At 37.0% G+C, this 25,699-nt stretch overlaps 1 protein-coding gene across 3 annotated transcripts in view; it reads right to left on the bottom strand.

Annotated features, from left to right (window-relative positions):
* LOC134633817 (A disintegrin and metalloproteinase with thrombospondin motifs 14) overlaps nucleotides 1-25,699 on the bottom strand; it is a 62,203-nt gene that overhangs the window by 17,642 nt on the left and 18,862 nt on the right. For 2 of the 3 annotated variants that reach the window (XM_063482885.1, XM_063482886.1), the window contains 4 exons: nucleotides 24,173-24,369; nucleotides 10,610-10,693; nucleotides 6,047-6,203; nucleotides 3,795-3,900 (listed from right to left, as the gene is read on the bottom strand). In XM_063482885.1, coding sequence (XP_063338955.1) covers nucleotides 3,795-3,900; nucleotides 6,047-6,203; nucleotides 10,610-10,693; nucleotides 24,173-24,369 — 544 coding nt within the window. The remainder of the gene's footprint in view (nucleotides 1-3,794; nucleotides 3,901-6,046; nucleotides 6,204-10,609; nucleotides 10,694-24,172; nucleotides 24,370-25,699) is intronic. The other variant, XM_063482887.1, reaches the window with a different exon arrangement.

Genomic DNA, 25,699 nt, shown 5'->3' with positions numbered 1-25,699 from the left:
TCATCCTGAGCTTTCTTGTCATGCGTTGTTGCATGCAGAGTCCTGCATATCCTGTTGGTTGATGAGACTGAATCAGCCGTGGAGAGGGTTTCAGGAGATTTTTAACAGTTCTTTGACAGTGTCTGCATCAGTCAGTCCATCTGCTGAAAATATATCATGTGACAATCTAAACTGGCTGGTCTGGTTTTAAATTTAAAAAATAAATAAATTATAAATAAATGTAAAAAAAAAAAAGATCCTGGCACTCAAACTATTAACATTATTTTAAAAAGCACTGCACGTTATTATTATAGCATGTGTGTTCCCACGTTTTATTATGTTTTTCAGTCACTGACAGTTATAAATGCTGTGGATGCAGTTCGCTCCTCTAATTAACATTAAGGACTTTTTTTCGGTTTTTGTTTGTCTGTTTTTTTGTTAAGCCACATGACACCGACCAACGAATAAATCAAATATGAAAAAACCTTGTGTCTTTAGTAGAGATGGACCGATCCGATATTACGTATCGGTCCGATACTGACCTAAATTACTGGATCGGATATCGGCGAGAAATAAAAAATGTAATCCGATCCATTAAATATAAAAAAAAAACACCTCACAAAACTTGCGACACGGCGTAACTCGGCTCATAACCGTAGCACGTCGGAGCAGTGTGCTCACGATAGAGCGGCTGCGTGCCTGGAGCCTTGCTAGCAATCCGGCATTTCATCTCTGAAAGTTCATCTCTGAAAGTTTGTACAGCGTACCTGCGTTAAGCTTAACAACCGATATATGCTATATATAAGCTTAACTGCCTCTCTCCCTCTCTCTCTCTCTCTCCCTCTCCTGCCGCTACTTCATGAAACTGCTTAATGATCAGCTGATCGGCTTTCCTGTCGGGAGTCCGTCTCTCTTCTTTGTTTTTGGCCCACTTTGCACCAGAAAGAGGAAACCAGCAGCTGAACAACAGCAGCACGTTCAACCTTGATAAGCTGTTGTTAGAATTTATTTAATATTACTTTCTACACCAGAATCCTTTTCTACGTAGCTGACGGCTGGTAACTGTGCAGGGGCGGATCTAGCAAAGTTTAGCCAGGGGGGCCGATAGGGCATGAACAGGGAAAAGGGGGCACAAAGACATACTTATCTTTCTTATTCTCATTTAAAATGTCTAGCTTTTAATAAATAGATATCCGAATCTTACACCCAAAGTTTTAATCTGATGTAAAATGTATAGAAGTCCATTACTTTATATACTAACTGTTAAGTCTAATATACCCTAGTAAGCTATAGTGCTTTTTCCATTGGGAAGATACCATCTGTGCAGTTTGCAATTCTATTGAAGAAAGACATTGAATCTATTTAGTTATTCTTGAAAAATAATTTAATTCTGTGCATTTTATTTCACACTGCATCAAATAAAAGTTGATTACTTCGATTAAGCATCATGAGGTGGAGGGTGGGGGGTGGAGGGTTTTTTTGCTGGGAGTTTGCAACCCTATTAGTTAGGTTGCTTAATATTTCTGCTAAGTACTCTTTAAAATACCAGAATAGGAAGGATGGTGCAGGTTTAAGTTTATTAGATTGATCAGTACTGCTGAACTATGAAATATTTTGGGTGCAGTGTATATTTTACATATGGTATAACAGAATAGCTTTAGTGTTGTTGTTTATTTAAACTTGAGTATGAACTTATACAAAATGCAGCAATATATTAAAAAACAATTTTATTGATTAAAAAACACACTATATCGGATTCATATCGGTATCGGCAGATATCCAAATTTATGATATCGGTATCGGTATCGGACATAAAAAAGTGGTATCGTGCCATCTCTAGTCTTTAGGCACTCTGTTACTAGCAGCCTGTCACAAAAATACATGATTTTTCCCCATTCTTTTTAGCTGAATCCACAAAAATGCCAAAAGTAACACAGTGTGACAGGCATAAAGTTTCGGGATTTTTTGCACCAAGAGGGTGATTCCCAAAGAACTATTAACTGAAAACTTGGCATATTTCAGCATGGTGTGCAGTGGGTCCTTAAAAAATTTAAGGAAACTGGACAAGTGGAAGACTAAAGAAGAAGTGGCAGCAGTGGAACCGAAAGTCGTTTTCTCAGAAATAGGAAGAAATCCAGCAAATAGATGACACAGGACCTGTCCCAGTGGTGTGATGGATGGGAAGAATCCTGAACCATGAAATAATTGCCAGAATATATATGGACATTCACTCAAACCTTTCAAACGGTGTCACTGCATACACATTTTCAATTCATTTCAAATGCACAAATGCAGAAATAATTAGTGGCAGTATTTTATCTGATTTATTATGAGAATGTCATGCCTGACCATTTGTCTTTGGTGCTTAACTTAAAAGTACCACAAACATTTCTTCCGTTTTGCCCTCACAAGTCATTGTATGTTTTGTCTATCCACATTCACTCCAACCCACATACTGAACACATAAAAGCAGTGAGCATACTGCATGCCTCGACTGTTCATTGAATTCAGTTAGCTGTGAGGCTCAAATGAGCACAGACCTTTTAGATATTACATTCCTATTTCTTGAATACTATATTCAGCCACAGCTTCCACCTGGTGCATCTCTATTTTCTATAGTTCTATAATATGACAACCTGCCCAAGTATCTTTGTCACTAGTTTGCTTGCAGTTATTTTTATTCATTAAATCAAGCAAAAAAGCTTGTTTTCTTCACCCTTTTTGTTATCCCCTTTAGATAAATAGATATTTTTTAATTAAATACATATTCTTTAAATAAAATTCCATTTTATAAAAGTAGGATAATTTAAAAAAAAACATGTATTATAGCTCTATTATGTAGAGAAAACAGCCTTTTTTCCTGTTGCCTCTTATTGCAATAATAACACAACATTGGGGATGTTAGTGGCAATTAATTTCTTAGACTAACCGACTAGTCTAAAACTAAGAAACACTCAAATATTAAGTTAAAAAAATATAAATATCCCCATTCCAAAATGTCATGTGACAATCTCATTGGTTCATGCAGTGATGATGTCATAAAGACACCTTTGGACACTCAGGAGTGAGTGTCAAGAACCATCTGTGAAAGACAGTGGAGGCTCTGTCATGGTTTGACATTTTAATCTGTGGTGTTGGGGAGTCTCTATCTAAAATTTATGGAATTATGAACACAGAAAAAAATGTATTCACTGTGTTATTACAAGAGTTTGTCTAAGAGAGTCTGTTTTGAACAATAAAGGTGGTAATGCCAAATACTAATCTTAAAGCTCATTAAAGCTGTACTAACTTTCCATGAGTCTGTGCGTTTTTTCACGTGTTTCAATAGGTCAGTGCACCTATTTTCCATTTTCCCTCCAACATATTATGAGGGGTTACTAAAGACTTTTGTATAGCACTATAACTGTTAATAAGCAGCTCCATACACTTATTAAATACATTCAGCCTGTTGCTACAGTAACTTTTAGCCTGTTACTACCTTAGCAACCATTGACCTTGACAGCGGGAGTAGATGTATTGATAGCATAATGGTTAAAGTATTACTGCTTAACCACAGGTTAGTTTAAGTACAAAAAATTGATTCTCCTCATTCTCATGTTTTGTGTCTACACAAAAAGGCACAGAAAGGATAATGTTTAAAAAAATACTGCTTTCATATCTATGTGTAAAACGCAGCTGGAGAAATGCTTTTTCACAACAACAGATCGCTGTTTATGTTCACAAACTACAATCACACAAAAACTATCAACTTAAATGCACACAGAAAGATCTTGTGAGTGGCCCTGCTGGGCATTCATCATGATGCCATTACTCACACATGGCCGGTTTCATGAGCAACCACAAAGGCAGAGGAGAAGCCATCCTCATGGTTCAGAGTGCAGCTCCTCAGTGGGTGGCACATCCCTGTCACTGGAGCATACCCTGAGCGACACAAAAGACCACACAGCCCTGATAATCAAGAATGAAAGTGGTGACATTCTCATGCAGTGCAACAAAGTGGAAAATGATTTCTAAATATGGAGTAATTGCATTCATTGTGAAGGTTTTAATCTCTTCTTGGTGACCAGCTGGCTGTGACACTGGCTCTTGAGTGTGTGTGTGAGTTATAAAGACAGTGATGGTGATTGCTCAGCTTCTTTCAGTGAAAAAAAGCATCACATATCTGTGTGTTTACATTGTGATTTATCAGACAGAGTAGGCTACATTCACACAGTGGCACTTTCATTCATTTAAGGTGAACGAACAGAGGTAAAATACTTCTAGCAAATCCCTCAATAGCAGCAGTAGCTGTACACAGCTTGCATGTCAAACATAAAGAAACTCCCAAAGCAGTTTCAGAAGCCTGCCATCATTATTACCCAGCAGACACCTGGTTGGTACCACAACATTTCACACAGCTCACGAGGACGACAAACTTTTAAGCAAAGCACAGACATTAAACATAACTCGATCAAGAGGTGTGCAGCAATTCAGCTTAGTGCGAATCAGCTTGGATCAGAAGCACGCCCATTCTGGCCTTCTTTTTTGCCGCAGCTTTCAGATAATTTCCATGCTTTCTGACCATCAGAAGACTGTTTTTTTGGCATGCAGGTAAAAAAGCAGAAAATGCAGCAGGCAGACAGCTGGTGATAAAGCCATGTGTACATGTCAAGTTATTTGAATGTCTGCAGTGGGTTATTTCAGTCACAGCAGAGTGAGCTTTAGCTACAGCATGATGACGATGCCTTTATGAAGAGAATGACTAAAGGCTCTATTCATAAATGAAAACAAAATGGACATATTAACACTGAAAGTGAAGTTGCAAAACATGAAAGCAGATGTGGAGCATGACCCTTTATCTGAAAGGCAGATAAAAGGAATTCAGGAGAATGCCGATTACATTCCCATGAAAGGCCATTTGGAGCTATGCACACTGAAGCAAAAAGGTGCAGCAATTACTACAGTAATAAAAAAAAGTGTTTCTCTATGGCTGATGTGAAGATTGAGGAGAGAGGTGGTGTCTGTCATCTGGTTGATAAACTCAAACACTGAACATCTTGGGAACATCATGTTAAATCTTTTGGTGCCAAGGAGACCAGATCAAAAACACTTTCAGAGGATTTAATCGGTAACATTTTTAAAACGTGGCAAACTCAATATCATCTAATGACACCATTTAAGACAACTTTCTGCATCTCCTGTTGCTCCATTAACTCACTCTATTTACCCAACAGCCCATTACTTGTTTGGACACAAAATCTACCATCTCACCGCTAAACTTTGACAAGAATGTGTGAGGTCTGCTCGTGACCCTGAGATGCAGCACAGGGTTCAGCCCAACCTAGCTCAAGGTATCATAGAAACTAGGTTTGTTATGAACACAACACAACTGCAGCTATGGTAACACTTAGAGGTGTGACAAGCAAATCAGGTAGCCCCAGGCTGTCCTCGAAACATGACACGTGCTCTATAAAAGTTAAAAATACACACAGGTCAATGCAAGATATTGAGTGCATGGAAGCACAGAGGTTTGTTCATTCGGGACCCAGTGTTTTCTGCAGGTTTGGCTGTTCACTTCAAATTTTGTTTTGAAGGACTGAAAAGAAGAAACACATGGTGAGGTATAAAACTAGGAGAACAACATGTATAGCACAAATTTGCTGCAAAATGACTGCATACATGTACAGTAATATTTGGATTGACAATAATCTACTGAAAGTACAGAAAAGTTCAAACTGAACTTTCCAACAGTGACTGAGTAAAAAAGAACAATTAGTTTATATAACTGGCAAACTAACAAACATGTTCTGTTTTTTCTCTACATGCCAAAAACCTTCTTCAGTATCTCAATTTTTGATTTTTCCAGGGTGGCGTCAATGTCAAGTCAGCAAGGTTTTGGAAACAACTCAGCAGTTATTTTCTCATGAGGTTGCCATTTCCGGAATTGGGTTCAGGACCTCAGCTGCAGCTCCCACTTTTATATTTCCATCAACCTTACCTGGGCAAGACTTGAAGCCAACCCCTTTGTGAATGGAAGCAGATATCAGCACTCAGTCTGCACAGGCCTCGATCGAGAAAAATACAGTACCTTGCATACCTGCGGGACCAAAATCTTGCCTTGTGAGGAAGATGGCGTGATCATGGTACTCGGCATGGTCAGGGTCGCGGCGCTGCTGCGTGTTGGCCCATCGGCACACCTGCTCCAGGCTGCGAGATGGGTTGCCACGCTCGATCAGGCTTATAGACTGCAGAATGAACAGGACCAAGAAAAAAACTTTATCAGACTGTAAAAAGAAATAGGAGGGTAACCCTGCCGTTCGCCTTAACAAGACTCCACTCATTCTAAGGCGAAAGAAGACTCATCACCCTTATACCTTTACATCAGTGCAGTAGATGTACTGTTATTTGAAAAACTGTCAAAGAAAATAGCTGAAAATAAGTTATATTTTTTGTGCATTTGAGGACAAAAAGGGACATGTTGGTTAGAAAAACATGGGAACCTTTAGGATTACAGGTATTAGTTTTACTTTTTGCTAAATTCCCAGTGATTATGAAACAATTAATAGGTTTGTAACTCGTAACGTTCACATGTCCAGCAGAGATTTTAATGGTGTAGTATTATAATCTCTGAAGGTGACATTAAAGAGAAAACAACTAAACTTTTAGCCACTACAGTGAGCTGTAGTGGCTAACAAACCTCTAGTTGATACACAACTTGAGACAGCACAAGCACACAGGCAGGTACACAGCCCGTCTGTTCACTAGCAGCTGAAGTAGCTGAGTCTGCAACACTGAACAACTTATGAGAAATTTCAAGAGATCAGTAGCTGAGAAAAGTCTACCAGCCACTAGACAGAAATAGTAGCAGGCTATGCCGCCAACTCTATTTGATAGGCTATAAAACATGTCACACAGCACTATTCAAGACGACCTAAATATTGCTGTGTTGCACTAACTATATACTTTTAAAAAGACCTATATACCTTTAAATGAACCAAAACAAAATTTTAGTATTTTTGCCTTGTACACCACCAGCATGAATTGTACATCAAACAATTAATATGTGACCAAAGACCTTCAGCAAGACCTTTGTAGCCAATCACTGCCTGAAGTCTAGTCCCTTTACTGCTGCCAACTTCAGCTGCTGCTTGTTTGTGGGTCTCTCTGCATTCACTGCATTTAGAAAAGCATGCTCTGTTGGGTTGAGATCAGGCAGATTGACTTGACTATTGAAGACTATCACTTTCTTTACCTTCAGAAACTCTTCAGTTGCTTTTGCAGTATGCTTTGAATCATTATCCATTTGCACTACTTGATGAGTTTGCAGCGTTTGGCTGAATCTGAGCAGAGAGTACAGCTCTGTACATTTTATAATTCATCCTGCTACTTCTACCAGCAGTCACAAACAGGCGGACAGTAATGTAACAAATTATTATGTTACTGTATTTTTTCAGTTGTTTAGACAATTTAAAAATAGTGTTGCCACTGATGTTACTGTTATTGTTGTAATTTTATTTGTCTTTCTTGACACCATCGTGTCAAAAATGCTATCAAGATATTTAGATAACCCTAGTATGAGCTCATCTGGCTCCTTTCTATTGTGAGTCAAACTGCCCACATCCATGTGGCATAAGAGGTCACTCACTGGTTAGATCATTAAAAAAAATATTGTGAATCATAGGTTCCTGCGTTTGTTGGCCAACAAATATAACCCGAATGAAAATCTTGACTGAACAATTTTCTCCATTATTATCATGAGAACATCAAATGATGGCTTTGGTGTTCCTTCCCTCCAATGAGGCTGATCTGACAGCCCAAGCTGGGTTTTTTGCCAGTGTCCCCATTGTTTTGTTTTGTTTTGTTTTGGGGGGGGGGGGGGGGGGGGTTGTAAAGGAGTAAATGCATTGTGGTTTGTATTTCGTGTCATAAACATACAGAAAATTTCCCTCTGGAGACTGATAACCCTACTACTATTACACACACCGACACACACCGACACACACAACGTGAGGCCAGGAGAAATGAAGGCACCCAGGAGGAACTGGCCAAACATTTGTCTTTATTTTCTGAGTGGGTGCTGCAAGCAGGGCCGGTGACACACAGAGCATGTTGGAGCTCATCTAATTGGTGCTGGGTAAACAGCATCTCTCTGCTCTGACAAACAGACAGAAGCCAAATAAAAATGCCCAGTTTCCAAGCAGCATCAGTCAGACATGTAGATAAAATGACATGTGTGGACAGATGGATACGTGCGTAAAGCAAATGAGTCACTAGCATCTGCCCCAACGTGTATAATATACGGTATTTCATACCTCATTATAATGTGTTCAGCTGATAACGAGCAAATATGCCAAGACTGGCATTAAGTGGCAAGAGGTGAACAGAAACAAACACATACTGATGTACAGCTCTATAAACTGAAGATATGGAAGATCATTTGACCAGTTAGCATTGACTAGTTCGCTTTTGTTTTTGCTTGTTTATTCTATGTTATTAATATGAGTATTTACCACATGGTACAAGTACATTTGAATCATTCATTACACTAAAGAAAGCCTGAGCAAAAGTGAAAGTGACTGAGCTATTGTACAATATTTATTTGTCGCTTTCTTCCATCAATCACGTTAATATAATATTTACTCATTTATTCTCTCACTATTTATTAAATATGTATGGTATGTGCCGGCACTGGGCTTTAATATGATTTTGAATCAACTTTAGTGTTTTAATGGGGGCTTCTTACAGTTACCTTTTCTTATAATCAGGCGATCAGTTCAGTATTGCCCAAAAGAAATACAAAAAACATCTATTTTAACCAGACAGCTGAGCTCAATTAAATGCTAATATCACACCGGCTACTTTCGTACACTTGTTAAACTCAGCATCTGAGAAACAGTCTTTCTTTCATCTCAGCCTGACCCCAATTTATGATCTTAAACATATATTTTTCTCTTTTTCTCACTGTACGTCTTTATTGCCTAAGAACTTGTTAGCTAGAAGAAACAAAAAAGTAACAGTAAGCTCCAAAAGAAAACTTTGCTTAGTTTATAAATGAATCCGTATATAAATCTCAACTGTTTTTCATCTTCACTGCTCTTCCTGTGATTCTCCTGTCACTCAAATACTTGAGAAGATTGTTTTTCTCAAACTGGTTTCTTCTTTTCTCTCCTGAAGGAAAGTTGAAGAGAAACAGGTTGGATTAAAAAAATATTTATATCTGATGAAAAGAACTTTCCTCCCATGACCACATAAGGTATAATCAATTATTCAATTCTAAACTTCAAGTCAGTTTAGTGGAGCAGTAAAGCTATGAACTCTCTTTTTCTATGTTAGTTTCATCATTTAACTTCACTTAAATTATGTACTCAATCAGAATTACCAATCATCTTTGCTGGGAGAGATTCACAGTCACTATAAATAAGTTAATAAGCAAGTTAACAGGTACTAGAAAGTAGAAGAGCACTCAGAGCTTATTTCAACCATGGCCTTGCTCTATTTAACAGTTTTAAAGAAAATAATTTAAAATAATTTGGATTTGCACTGAAATGTAACAGGTTCTTCTTTTCCCCACGCTTCATCTATCCACTAAGCTTTACAAAATATAACCGGGTAGTTTCAAATGCATCATCTAAAACAGAAAAAGAGAAATTTTTATAAGCTCTAGCTCACTCCTTGGTGGAAGTATCACCTTATTCAGAGAAATCAGATCATATGATACCGAACAGATCCTTTCTTTTAAACTGCAGCATAAAAGCACTGGCTTTGGAGAAGGATCCACTCGCTTAGTGCCATTCTAGTTTTAACCAGTTTAATGTTAGAATACTCTGCACTAAAAACCTGTTTTGTTTTGGGGTTTTTGTCTTTTTTAGGTTTTTTGCAGTGTGCACAAAAAAAATTTAAAAATTGGTGTAAAATAAGGAAGCTGTGCTACATGTAGTGGTGTTTTCTTTATCCTGATAAATGATATCTTCTTGACAAACCTATACTTTACCCATCTCAATTTTTTATTGTGTTGAATATGCAGTAATGGCCCAAAACAACTCTTTTTCCAAGTAGAAACCAAGCCACAAAGCATGAAACTCAGCTTTCCATATAATCTTAAAGTTAGCTTGTTACTTTGGTGCCTCTACTGTGAACGCACCACCTGACTCAGATTTAAATTATTTGTTTGACATTATGGGAAAAATCCTTATTCACCTCACTGCTTGGACTTAGAAAGATAACACCACTCTCATATCTGTACAAAGGACTGATATTTTAGACATCAGTGGATTAACTACTCTTAGCACCTGCTCTTCTACCTCCCAGTTTTGGGCACAAGGTCGAGTGCTACTGAATACGGTTTCAGGCCACAACAATACTTGAGCCTGCATTCAGTAAAACATGTTTTTTTCACTGGAAATTGTAAAAGGGTTCGCTGCCTTTCTCCCATTTTCTCTTGAGTCATAGCGGTGAGTTCAGCCCTTCTTGTTTTTATTCCAAATAAAATTGAACACAGTTAAAAATCTTGCTTCCTCAGGCAGTATTATTCACAGACAGCTCAGACGATGAGAATATGCCTTTTACACCAGCCCTGCGGTATAAAAACCTTAAAAGCTCATTTGAAATGCTGCTTGCACATACAGTACACAAATTGTGTGGCATGGCTCACCTGCCGGTACCCCACCATTATCATGCGGACAAGGACAATGTTGATGTTCGTCCCCAAAGATTCATCGTGGTAGATTTCATCAACCTGAAAGGAAATTAACAGCATGTGTCAGTGATGTGAATGACAAAGGGCATAGAGTGCTTTTGATGAAAGTGGCTTGTGATATCAAGTTGAACACCCAAAGGTCAATAATACAATCATGAACATGGTGGTTTTTAAGGCAGAACTTTAATACAAAAACAGTCTGCAGGAATAAAATTACACTCGAGTCTAAAAGCTAAAAGTAGTGTGAAAAGGACCTTCGACTGACCATTACAGAACGACAGCAGAGTTTTCGCTCTAGCTTCAGGAGTTTCCAAGGGAAACTTCATTGCTCTGCATTACTAATTACTTAATTATGGCTGCTCTAAGTATGCAAATCAGAGTCCTCAACTGTCAAGAAAGGAAGTGAAGTGACACTATTTAAATGCATAAACGGATGCTTTCCGCTGAGTTTAATTAAAGCCAGGTAAACAATATAACTTTGATAGAAACAGCCTCCACAACTGCTGCTGCTGCTCCTTTCCAGGCTGCTAAGAAAACATTTAGGAGAAGATTAATGTTTGTAGTAATCCTTTAGGAAATAATAAAGTTTAATCAGTAAAACAATATTACGTTAAAAACTTCCCGTGAAATCATCCTGCTTTATCTAAAATCTTACAAACCAAGAAGAAAACAGTTGTTTTAAATCACTGAACTGCACTAAAACTCTTGATCCAACCAGTTCTCCTTTTTATGTCTGAGGTGCAGGGCCCAGCAGCGAGTCCTCAAACCATTTTTTAATCTCTTACGACAATCTTGGAATCATGATGAAATATGTTATTAAGACTGGCAACTATTTAGTGAAACTAGTGCTGTTATGCAATGGCAAAGGAGCCTGACCCAGAAATATGTGGACTGCTATTTGGCTTCGTAAGAATGCTGTGGTATGTAGATGCATAACCCAGGACCAAGCTAGGATCCCATTCAAACCCAAGTCCAATTTCCACTCGAGTGTGTTTTATTTTCATCAGATGGTCGCTACATGTCAGCACTCATTACGGGCCTCATAAAGTCAATCATCTGCTTTGCTTTGTGGTGGATAAATTAAGTTCAGAGCAAAACAAGGGGTTGGATATTTATTTTTCCATACATCATTCATTTAAGTTTTGGATTGCAATAAAAAATAAGCAATTTGGCTTCACATTTCTCCATGTGACTTCAGGGGAAAATCTGCCTAAAACTGGATTTTTAAAGCATGTGGTTGACACAGGCTCATATTAAATTTGGTATTTTATGTTACAAGCTTGCATAACATAGTTTCACTTCCCTCACGTAAGATTTTCCTGAGGATGAGCGCTTTCATACTCCTAAAACTTTGAACCGATTTGACCAAAATCACAAAATGTGCGTCTATTTTCTCAGTGCAAAATGAGAAGATATCGTAACAAGTGCATTCAGTCATCACCAATAATACGAGTTATAATATTCTGAATTGCTACCTTATGAAACCGTTGAAGAAGATTATCTAAAGATATATTTTGGTTTCCTTCTCGAAGTAGGCGCTCTTCTTTGGGAGGTACAAACCTTTTCCTTCCAAGTATTGATACTAAATGTTTTATATGTGACTTCTCTGAGAAGGTCTGTGAGATTATTTTGAAAAACTGTATTGAAAAGATGAAAACGCATCAACTTCCCGTCTCCCTACACGACTTAGTTGAACTTTTTTTTCATTCATCTGTCTCTAACCATCCTGCAACTGTTTTCATATGACTTTCAGAGCAATTACCAATTTATATCCTGTTGCTGTTGTTAAGTACCTCTTTGTTTAGCCCATGACAGCTCTACACCTAGTCTAGCTTTATTAATCAACAAGAGGTAGTTACAAAGCAAATATTCCAAAGTAGTCAGAGTGAACAATATTTGACAAATTCTCATTTGTTTTTCTGTCAACAGTGCCACGCTTTAACTGCCTTACTGCAAGCCACTAATAGTAATTATATGAGTGCAGTATGTGGTTGTCACACCACTGTAATAACACTGAGTCTGAGTATAGCCCCTGATGGTGTCATTTGTACTTGAGAATCAAGGCGCTGTGTGGGCTTGAATGAGACTATTTTCTCTTTTGTTTTTATCGACTGTTTGTTTAAAGTGTCAACTGGCAATTCGAGGTTCAACATGATCTCCAACAGCTAGGCTGATGATATAAAGCTTAAGAACTTAACAATACGTTTCTTCATTTTCATAAAGCAAAAAAATCCAATCTGACCCATTTGAAAGCTTTGGAAAATGTGAACTGTATTTTTTTAATAGTTTTATAGCTTTTCCTAATGAAGACATCCAGAATTACCACACCAGTGTACTAATAGATGAACAATGAAATAGCTTTTTCACTACTATAGAAATTTCAGATTTTCTGTAAAATAATAGAACTTTTTGTTTTATAATTACACAACAGAGTGGGCAGTGAGCTACCCAAACTTTTTCTGTATTTACACATGTAATTCTTATAATTTAAACCCAAAGAGTCTTCCTCTCAAATTTCTTTCACTTAATACAGCAGTATTTCTTGTAGAAAAACTGAGACGTACTGTTAAAATTACACTTTTTCAAATATTAAGATATCTTAGGGATTAAATGTGTGATTAAACTTGTTCACACTGACAGAAAGGTGTCCGGACCACTTAAGGCCTAATTTACACTCCTAGGGTGAAACTTTGTAGCCTATGATTTACAGTAACCTACGTAAGAGGTTGATGTCTTTGGTTGTGTCTGGTGCATTATGTGTGTTTAATATTACGGTGTGGTCGTGCTCTGATGTGAACCAGCGGTGTTAGCTATGATAGAAACAAATAACATGCTGGGGCCACTCGTTATTGTGGTCAGTATTTTTAAAGGGCAAACATACATGATTGGTCTAGTGTTTCTTCTTCTTTGTAAAATCTTTTACATCCTTTCGGATAATTACCAAAAACTCCCTCCAGGAATTTGTGAGATCTTATATTGATGCTATAAATATTAAACCTTATACTGAGACAGTGGTTGTATTTCTGTCATGATATCTCAAAAACTACAATGAAAAGGATAAATTATCATGTTGAACAGGCCAATCACAATAGTTGCGGGCTGTGCTCCCACAACATGTAGTGTCATGTTAGGTTACGCCATAAGATATGTTGTAGGGTTTTAGAGGGGTTTGCGGTAAAGACATAGCTATGGCAAAGAAATCCTACTGAAGCATAAATCCCTAGTGAGATCAAAGTAAACCGTATGTGGCCCATAATGCAAATTGAGTTTAACATCCCTGATCTAGAGCAACTAAATTAAAGAACATCTTATTTGTTTAGAGAGTACCAAAACATGAATACAAAATAGTCTAATAGGTTTACTAAAAGTTAAAAGCTGTAAGTATTCCTTGGCTTGATCAGTGATTTACTCTGAGCCCTGTTTACTGTCCATGCTTCACTGTATCTCCCCATCCCCCCACCAGATGTCCTCAGACTTCCATTCTCTTCTGAGTCACTAGTCTGCCACACCCACCTCACCTGTCCCCCATCTACCCACCTCTGCTGTAGTCCAATAAACCAAAAAAAGTTACCTCCTAAAAACTTTTCCTAATCACTATTCCTTGACCTGAATAGAAAATGCAACAAAGTCAAGGAAAGGTGCAAAACAGAATTTATAAAGAAATGTGGCACGCAGAGAATCCACTTACACCAGGCTCCGTAAAAATGTGAATGGATACGTTATTGATGTGGGTCTACTGTGTTGAAAAGACAGTGTCACAGAGATGGACAAGCTAGCTCATCCAGCATGTTTTTAACTGTGCTGTTTAATGCAAGTCATGCAAAAAAAGAGCCTGTGAAAACAGAAGCATGAAAAATACCAATTCATTACCAAGGCTGTAATTTAAAATTGGAAGAAATATAGTCTATACAGTAAAATGAAATGCTTGTGATAATGTCATTAGTTTGTCATCCTGCCTGCTCATACTAACCCAGTCTATCTTCTGCTTTTATATGATAACTCTAAAGCCTGGCAATACAGCAATGGACATAGCAAGAGGTGGCAAAAGTACACACATTCATCAGATAAGTAGAAGTACAGATTTGTACTTGTGTGTGTTGAAGTACTGATTCACCTTGTTTATTCAAGTAAAATTGAAAAAGCAAATTGAACTTTATGTCATATTAATATCATAATGAAATAACATAAATACAAGGAAATGCAAACATTTTAACTAAAACTCAAATTGTAACTAGAAAAATTTGCATTTCCTGCGAAAATGCAGTGTGGATGCTGGAACGCTGAAGCTGTCTGCTGAAACTAGCTGAAAAAGCTAAAAAGTTGCAGAAGTTGTAAAAACTTTGCAGAAGCAAAGGAACTTTGCTAAAATGTAGTAACTTAGCAGAACTGTAATATCTTAGAGGAAACATAATACTTGGCAGAAATACAATAGCATAGCAGAACTTAGCAGAAATATTGTAACTTACCAGAAACATGATAACTTCTCAAAAATACAAGAATTTAGGAGAAATAGTATAGGATAACAGAATGAATATATTTAGCCAAACAATCTTAAACATTACAGAAATACTATGATTTAGAAAAACAGTACAACATAGCAGAAATACTGTGATTTACCAGAGACACTGTAATATACTATGAATATTATAATTTTATATGAATACAATGTTTTCACAAAAATATTCCAGTTTAGCACAGATTATAATATAGCAGAAACACTATTCTATAGCAGAAATGCTATATTTAGAAAGAAAACTATAATATAGTAGAAATACTATGATTTAGCAGAAATGCTCTATTTAGCACAAATCTCATAAAATAGCAGAAAAAGTATGACTCAGCAGAAATGCTGTATTTAGCTCAAATCTCATGAAAAACTAAAAATAGTATGATTTAGCAGAAATGCTGTATTTAGAACAAATCTCATAGAACAGGTGAAAAAGAATGATTGAGTAGAAATGCTGTATTTAGCAAAAATCTCATAAAAAAGCAGAAATAATATTATTTAGCAGAAATGCAGTATTTAGCACAAATCTTATAAAATAGCAAAAATAGTATGATTTATTAGAAAAGCTGTATTTAGCACAAATCTCATAAAAAAGCAGAAAAAGTATGATTTAGCAGAAATGCTGTATTTAGCACAAATCTCATAAAAAAGCAGAAATAGTATGATTTAGCAGAAATGCTGTATTTAGCACAAATGCTGAAAAGCAGCAGCAATGCTATGACTTAGCACAATAGTAATAACTTAAATAGAAAAATTGGAAAAGCAAAATGGACAGCTGAAAAAATCCTGAACATGCTAAGGGTCCCTTAACTGTAATTGTGAAACGAAAAAAGAATCAAATGGCCATAATTTCCTAACCGTAGGGGCTAGAACAGTCATTCTTACACCGTTTTGTTCAGAAGACATGGGGGAATCTTGAAATGTTGACCATTTAAAATACAAATATGACATATTAAAGATATATGACATAGATGATTGGTTGGCTTAGAAGCCATGAATGACCCAATATGCAAATTTGAATGTGCCAGGGCTAAGATATGATTGGTTGTCTTAGAAGCCATGAAGGCCCCAATATGCAAATTTGAATGTGCCAGGGCTCAGATATGATTGGCTGGCTGGGAAGCCGTCCAGGTCCTGATAGGTAAGTTTGAATATTACAGTCCTTACAGAGGACTGACTCCCTGGGGACCTGGCAGAAATATATAGAAATACAATGATTACCCAGAAATAGTGCATTTAGTAGAAATACTATGTTTTAGCACAAATACTATAAAATGGCAGAAATACTATAATTAAGCAGAAATATTATATTAAGTACAAATCCTATAAAATAGCAGAAAGAGTATGATTTCATTGTCTGTCGTAATGGAGGACAGTATTTGTGCTGTATTTAGCACAAATACTGTAAATCAGCAGAAATGCTATGACTTAGCACAATAGTAATAAGTTAAATACAAAAATTGGAAAAGCAAAATGGACAGCTGAAAAAATCCTGAACATGCTAAGGGTCCCTCAAATGTAATTGTTAAATGAAAAAAAATCAGCAAAAAAAAAGTATAACAGTCACACAATCACAAATATGAACACATATGGAAACACACAAGCACAGAGAGACACACAGGATCAAATTCAGTGAACCAGTCTAAATATATTGAATTTGAATCATACAATAAGATGCTCCCATAAAAAGTCTCTCTCTCTCTCTCTCTCTCTCATGTCACACACACACACACACACACACACACACACACACACACACACACACACACACACACACAGGGAGAGAAAATCAAGTTTCTAGGTCAGTCAAGCAGCCTGGGAGCTGCTAAATTTGAATCCACCAATCAGAGAGGATGTGTACTTTTTCCCGCCAAAACAGGTGCACCTCTTTTTACACACACGCAGAACAGAGACAGGATTTCTGCAGTCTATTTCTCATAGTCAGGACTCCCCTCAAACAAATGGCCATAATTTCCTAACCGTAGGGGCTATAACAGTCATTCTTACACCGTTTTGTTCAGAAGAGATGGGGGAATCTTCAAATGTTGACAATTTATCATTAAAATATGAATTATTGAAGATATTTGACTTCTAATGCACCATAACTGAGTAGAGGCGAAAAGAAAACTGCCCTGACTTGCCCTCGAACAAAGCTTTCTAAGTCTAAATCTATTTGGAGTATCGATATCATTCTTTCACCGTAAGAGACAGCAGGCTTTGGTGAACAGTCATGGAAATTTTCAGGTCTCTGTGGAAATCCAACAAAAAGTTATGACGAGAGAAAAAAGTGCTTCATTTCCAGATTTTGAAATCTGAAGAAATCTGAGCGAAGGACGAATTTCCTACCCTCAAACAAGTCTAACTCATTTCAGAACGGTAATAGGTGAGGAAAAAATTCTTGAATTGTGAGCGTCAGGAGTGTCTGAAGATATACTGGGACAAGCCTTAAGTCTTAACTTTGCCTCGTTCGGGAGATATGACGATTCGAAAATGCCTCTCATTACAGAAATCAAGCGGTGATTTTAAATGAACTCTCCGTTGACTTTCTATGGGGATTTTTGAGACTTTGTGTTGCTCTGAGGAGATTTGCCAAAATTCTATAAATCCCACAACAATGATAGTGACATTTTCTGAAAGCCAGCAAAAATACCTACGTTTTGATGTATAATTTGTGGGGGTTGAGTGAAAATTGAGCGAGTAGCAAGAAGTTGTTCGGACATGAAGAGAAGACTGCAAAACTTACAGTGGCTCACTGAAAGCCAAGTGCATAACAACCATAACAACGCATGTATTTTGTGAAAAATCACAAAGATGAAACTCAAAACTAAAAGAGGGATAAGATGAAAATGGTAACAGATAAGAAAAAGCTGAATCATATAAGAATAGCAGAAAAATTTATGAATATTTTAAAGTTTGAATGGTTGTTCTAGGTGAAAGTATGAGGAAGTAGTTAAGTTTCAAAAACAAGCGAGTTTTAGCAGAATTTTGGAAGTTTTCCATTCATTTCAATGGGACAAAAAAAAGCATAAAAAGCTTAATATCTTAAAAAGTATAATAGCAAAAAATACCAAAAGTCATAGCACCCATTAGCAGAAATAGCAGAATAGTTTAAAATTTGAATGGTGAAAATCGGCTGAAAATTGTGGAAGTAGTTAAGTGCCAAAAAACGTACAAAAAGTGGCAACTGGAATAATAATAAAGAAGAAAGAGAAACAGGAAAACAATAGTGTGGATGCATAAAGCATCCACACAATGATCAGCTTGAACACCTGTTATGTAGAATGCTTAGAAACACACAAGAGAATTTAAAAAATATGTCTATATCTGCCGTTGCCAACGTAGTAGTTGGGTAACAGCACAGATGAGCTCATCTGTACTGTTGCTCTTAGATTCAGCCAACTGAATTCAACCAGATGATAGGAGATGTTACAATAAGCTATAATACATTAACTGATTTCCAATACCTGGACAATATAAAAATAGTATAAAGGTGGAATTAAGTGACTGAATCTAATCCACATCATCGGCTTAAATTTAATTTGATGTCTGCTCCTCTAACATTGACCATGAACACCACAGCTGCTCCACCAGTCCAAAACAATGCACCACTGTAAACTTCAAAGTACTGCAAACTAACCAGTGTTGCTTTCAGGTTGTTTATGCAACCTTTGCATAACTGAAAATGTTTATATTTCAATTGGTTGTGCAGGATAATTCACAATATTTAAAAAAAAAACTTAACTTCATATACAACTGGATGAGGAGATTGCATGTAAGCTTTAAAATGTCCAGTTTATCAAATGACTGAGAAGTCCTTATCTTTAAAAATAATCTCTCTTCTTCTACTTGTGTCCTTCCTGAGTTTTATACAGTTTTCTCTTTCTCTGAGTTCTTTCCTCTCCCTTAGAAATACAGCAGCTGCACTGTTAGCTAATAGACACATTGTGTGACAAACTGCACAGAAACACTTTGTCTATTTGCAGATATTTGTTAAGCTATTAGAAATGTTGCATTTGAGATTACCTGCCACTTCATTGATTTGTGCCTGCTACTTTTCTGTTACATTAACAATAGAAGCTAAAGTAGCGTGACCATAACTCATTAGCACCTGTACTTTTAAAGCTAAAGAAATTAGCTTATTAAGAAAGCATAAGAAGTAAAAAGTATATTTGTGTTAAATTTTAGGATGTAAACATTTTTCAGAAAAGTAAAATAAAAGGTTAAAAGTAAAATAAAGTACAGATACCTGAAAAACTTTTTTTTTTTTACTTCCATCTGGAAATAACTAATGCAGACTGAATTAACTGAGAGAGATTTATGTATACATGATGTTGCTGACTTCTTCCCATAACACAACTTCATGAGAAGCAGATTTTATCACCGAAGCATAATAATAATAGTTCAGCAGTGGATTTAACAGCCTGTCATTGAAGTTCCAAAATATATCAACAAGTTTTGGCATGAATAGTGCGTCACTGTGGATTATGGGGTGGCATTATTTGCTTTACCTTTATAAAGGATGAGCCTGTGTATGGTAAAGAAGGTAATAAAGGAAGCATTGAAACGCCTTTCCTTTGTATTACTTCACACGGTCTGGAACAGTTCAACCCATGTACTTTTTTAGCTTATCCAGTTCAGGGTCATGGAGAGTCTAGAGCTATCCACCTCTTAAGTCTGACGTCATTAGGCTTTTCTGGGTCCAGACTCTTCTTTGGTTCCCAAACTCAAACAAACACTGCGGCATCACTGAGAGTTAAAAACGGCTCAAATTCTTTCATCTCCAAGAAAATGTTCAGTGTGGCTGCTCTCCCAGGGGTTACAATAAAGTCTGACATTTAGGCATCTGTGAAAAAAGCGGATTTATGAAGTTTAGGAGAGTTAGAAATTAGCAGGAAGTTAGCTTGTTAGTTTCTATTTAAAGATGACTGAGGAATACCTAAAAAATGAATACGTACAGTTCTGAGGGTCAGAGAAAAATGCAATCATGTGGCAGAGACTTTGAAAAAGGACCAAAATTCAGTCAAGAGATCACCTGATCCTATGCTATCCAATCCTATCTCCGACCCTATGCCCACACTGACTCTTACTTAGTTCACAGTGATTCTTTTCTGAAGCACTGAGATATTTGGTCTCTGGCAAACCGTGAGGCCATGAGTTTTAGTTACATAAGGTTTTAAAAAGCTTTAAAGAGCTTAAAAATAGTGCAAATAAAAAGCCAACAAAGCCAGCCAGCAATGACCACTGATTATTTTTAGAGGGTTATTTATATTAAATAACACCAGACACAATGCATTACAACACGTTAAAAAGCCACAGCCTTAACTTGTTGTAATGCATTGTATCAGTTGGAGCTCGCACTGGGAAGCAGTGTTGATCCGTCATCACTTAACAAGCAGATTCCAGCTGACACAGAACCAAAGATTGAGACAGGCTGCCAGTCTATCATAGGGCTAACACATACAGACAAATACTCACATTCAGACCTATATCCAGTGTACATCCAATGTAGAATCAATTTGGAAACATTATGAGAGATTCTGGAGGAAGTACCCAGATAAATGCAAAAAACATGCAAACTTCACATGAACAAGTTCAAGAAACTTGTTGCAAATTTATACTTTTAATAAATGATTGGTGGAGTGGAGTCTTGCTCCATGGTGGACAAGGACCTAAAAAAGGCGGAATCATACTTTAAAATGCAGAGTAATCCAATCCACAATGTATTGAAGATACTGTAAGATGTCCTTTTGCATTTAATTTCTTTTATTTGTTAACCCAAGATAACAACAAGCTGTAGCTTAACATTTCCAGGAAAAAATTGGATTTCTGGGAAAGTCTTTTTATTCCAAGTGAAATATTTGTAGCTTCACCTTGACCACCACAACTCATTTAATTTATCTTCAAAAGCACATGTGAGCCTTTGGCAGAAGTATAGGGACAATTTTTACTTCTCCATTTGGCCTTTACTCTCTAAAAATGAATTTCAGCTTTTTCCATTGCCCACATCACCATACAGTAACATCTTATCAGTTCAGTGGGTTTGTTTCTGGATGCTTTTCTTTAAATATGTGTAAAATTGTGCAATCAGTGTAGTAGCTAAAATACATTGAAACCCAAGATTTTAAAGATATTGTCAAATTAAAGGTGACTAACAAATGAATGAGAATTGTATTAATTCTTTATTTTCTTAATTAGAAAAGTGTCATATAATTTGCAGTCCATTTGCCATTTCACTAACAATGCCTTACCCTGTTCCTACCTCCTAATGTCATACAGCACTAATCTACAAAAGGTCATCAATGATTGGTTTGACTGGACACTGAAGCTTGCATGAGCCCTGAGGTGAAGTCCAACGATTTAACTGATGCAACAGCAGCAACCCTCTAAAATAGAACAGTATATGAGCATAGAAAGCTACAAGAACCAGCTACCCAACACAGGATGAACAGGAAACGTAGGAAGCAATTAGATGAAAAAGAACTGATAAAAGCTTTCACTGCCAAAGCATCAGCTTTTTTTTTGGCGTTCTTTTGTTTGTTTGTGTTTTTTATGGAGAAGTTTCCTTTCTACATTCAGCTTTAGAGTGTCTTAATTACCATGAGCACTGATGTCCACACTACAAGTAGGACTTTCCACTTTCTGGATACCGCAAACAGAGCAAAAGAGTGCCACTCCTTTGCTAAGAAAAAAAACCCAACAAGTATGTGTCAGTAAGCTTTGAGCAGGTAAAAATTATGACCATCCATAACAAAAGCTCTGTCACCACAGAAAGGATATCCTCCAAGTCCAAATTTGTTCAGGGACACAGGGTTACACCCAAGAATTTAAGCAAATATTCTATTCACAGAAGCGCATACAGGTCAATAAACGCAGTAAAGAACCCCTGAATGACCCCAAATTCTCTTGAATTCATTACAACAGAACTGAGACTGGTCTGTACTGACCTATATGTTGTACTGTATATGTGTTTATAGTAAATCAAACTGGGGACTTATTAAAGTACTGGCATGAAGTTACGACATTTGTAAACACTAAAGCTGGTTTTCATTTATTCATATTTTTTTACTCATATCTATGCAAAAGGGGTTTATTCTGCCACAGGGATAATTACAAAGCCATGAGGAGCACAAAGAAGACAGGACTCTTATGGCCAAAAAATGAGAGTAGCAGCTGTTGGTAAAATGCACTAGGTGTCCCTGGCTTGTGTATAGCATCACATCAACATGGACAAAACCTGGTTCATGGTTAAACAACCCGGCCATTGTGTAGTAGGCACCTCAGCAGTCAAACTTGGCTTTGTGCAGACAGGATGTCCAGTAATCAATCCCTTAGGGAGAGTTTCTCCAGGTGGTACTACACATTCTGCAGCCATGGACCAGGGATTCAGAGGGATTTTAGTGAGCTCTTTCAGACACAGCAAGCTTGTGGCTTACCATTGGAACCAAAGAGTTTTGACCTTCGTTTGTTTAAACTGCTGTTTTTTTGCACATTTCTCTCATCAAATTTTGCTCAGTGGGAGGTGGAGTATATGGATACTACATTTAAGACCTTTACTTGATTTCAGTTTAAAGTTCAGTCAGTTTTAGCTTTAAGGACTTCCTCAATTTCACTACTCCTGTCTGTGATGTGAAATACCCTTAAGTGCTAATCAGAGAGTACTAGACACCAAGGACTGATAATTGCAGAGGGAATTACAGAGTGCATTTGCAGCCACTACACAGTATAATCACCTAAGGTCATTAAAAGTCAAACATTTTTTTCTGAAGAAGACATTTGGGAACAGAATGTGAATATAATATCCTAATTAAATAAACACATCATTCCATGTAAGCAGAGCTTGGCAGTATGAGTGGACGTCTGGCGCTGGTTTCCATGACTGCCCTGTACAGCTCCCAGTCAACTTTCTAATTGGTCTAGCGCAGCTAATCAGACCACCATGCAGGGTCCAAATGGTAACTGTTACAGAGTGAAACCAGCACCCTGTGAAAATCTGACTTGAGGGATTTGGGCCCAATAAGTAGATTATGGTGGTAGGAGCTGGTGGAACCCATAATGAATGAGCTGAGAGTTTCTCCCTCCCTCTTCTTTTCTTATTAGTAATCCATGAACAGCAAGAGAGTGGGGGTTATGGGGAACAGTGTGGCGAGTTCTGATATCAAAGAGGACAAGGGGAAATTATTGCAGACTTAGCATAATTTAATCTCAAGAAATTTGACATTTCTATTTTCATGCTTTTAACAACTATGTCTCTTTTTATGGCTATTTGGCATTTATTAAAAAAAATCTGTTTTGGAATCATTTTTGAACAAAAATGGCAAAATTATAATTTATTTTAAGGTTCTTAATTGTTATTTTTTGGTTTATATTGTCTGCTGAGTGACTGCACTAGACCTAGCCAACAACAGTATCCTTACAAATTAATTACAAATGACCTAACATATAGACACTCTGTTCTCCAGCGCAGGCCAAGAAGTCAAGCTTAAACACAATCTTGGTATATCAGCTCAGAACATCTGTGTTTCTGCCCCTGCAAGCTGCTTTGGAATCTACCTCCAAGCCAGTTCCACCTTTTCATGCTGTCTTATTTAATCATTCTCTTTACTAGTCAGTATTCTTGATTTATTTGTCCTCTGTATTTGGGATCCTGCTGCTACTCTTCCCATGGTGCGCTTTCCATGCACGCACATGGTTCCCAAACATCTACACCATGAAATATGAATGACTAAAGTTTTAAAATAACAATCTCTTACTACAGTGGTCTGTACAGTACAGTGGTCTGATTGTACAGTATAGCAGAGTTTGTTTGTTTGTTTTACAACTGTAACTGTAAATTTTATTGCAATTTTTGTCTCAGTTTAAAGTGTAAAATTAAACTATACTTTTCACAAATTATGGATATGTATTTTGATTCATAAATATGTATCTGAATGGTATTTTATGGAATTCTCAGTCCAAATGCTATGCATATTAGTCAATGCTGCAGCCTTAAAATTCTTTATAATAACACTTACTATGTTCATGAGTGTGAGAACGTAATTCTGGACATGCTCCTTGCCGTGGAAACGGACCACCGAGTCATCAACAGCCAGCAGCACCTCGATGTTGTAGTCATCTTTCTTCGCATGCCTCCTCTTGCGCTCAGACTCAGAAAGTTTATGTTCAACAAGATCCAGAGCTTTGGGGAGGTCTGCAATCCCAATGTCTGCCACTGCAAAATATAACAAGGATGACCAGTTAATGAAAGCCAATGAACAGATGGTGTCAAAGTGACATAAAGCAAATGCTTTTCTTTGACCCTAAGCGATAATCAGATGGAGTCCTTTGGGATTACTGACAGGGGCAAGGGCTCTACATTTTTATAGCACATCTGTAGTTTAAACTGTTGGTCATTCACATCTCATAGATAGATAGGTGCGTGTGTGTGGGTGTGCACGTTTAGACATCTTTGTGAGGACAGAAAATTGGCAGTAAACTTGTGGGGACCAACACTCACTTACGGGGACAAAACGCTCATCCCCACCAATTTGAAGGTATTTTTGAGGCTCAAAATGTGGTTTTAGTGCCAGAGTTACAATTAGGTTATGATTAGGATTAGGCATTCATTTTTGATGGTTAACACCATTTACAAAGCTATGCTTGGATTGTTGCCTCCTTATATTTGTACTTTGGTCACAAGGACAAATAGTGGTTCTTACTCCTTGCGTTCAAATGATCAGCTGCTGCTGTCTGTTCCCCTGTCACGCACAGAGTTGGGTAAGAAAGCCTTTGTCCACTCTGCGCCTTTTTCGTGGAACCTGTTACAGAAAGACTGGAAACTGACTGAATTGATGTCTTTAAATGTTTTTAAAACTAAACTCAAAGGCCTACAGACTGCCTCAATAATGTGTAATTGTTTTGTGTAATTTTTAATCTTGTTTGTTTGTATGTATTTGTTTGGAAATGTGCTGCCTCTTGGCCAGGACTCCATTGAAAAAGAGGTTTTTAATCTCAATGGGATTTTCCTGGTTAAATAAAGGTTAAATTAAAAAAAACACAAGCGGGAAAGCATTATGTAAATTAGATGTCCTCACTAATATACGAAAACGAGTGTCTGTGTACAGGATGATATCTTTCTGTGGCTGACATTGTTAGAACTGTAATACTAATTGGTAAACATAAACTATGTGAACATGGATTCCACCACCACAGAGGCAATGAACACAAAGATGACATTCAGGGGAAATGTACCGCTGCTGAAGCTGCCAAAGTTACACAAAAACAGACACTGCTTATTCATTTTTAATAAGATTTTGGTTCTGTGTGTGAAAACACAAATATTAATAGATATTAAGGATATTTCTATATGCATGAATTATTTTCATCAGCAGATCTTTTGTAAACATTAATCATGTCTTATCATTTTGTCAGATTTCACAAAAATATACAGGCTTTTAAAGCATGATAGCTACACCAAACATCAAACAAACACTATGTTGAAAAATTTGACCACATTAAATCATAGCAAGTTCTTTCAAAATATCAATTTGATTATCCACATT

This window comes from Pelmatolapia mariae, linkage group LG8, assembly GCF_036321145.2.
Source record: "Pelmatolapia mariae isolate MD_Pm_ZW linkage group LG8, Pm_UMD_F_2, whole genome shotgun sequence".
Lineage (NCBI taxonomy): Eukaryota > Metazoa > Chordata > Actinopteri > Cichliformes > Cichlidae > Pelmatolapia > Pelmatolapia mariae.
The sequence above is the reverse complement of the archived record's forward strand: the minus strand, read 5'-3'. Positions and strand labels throughout refer to the sequence as shown.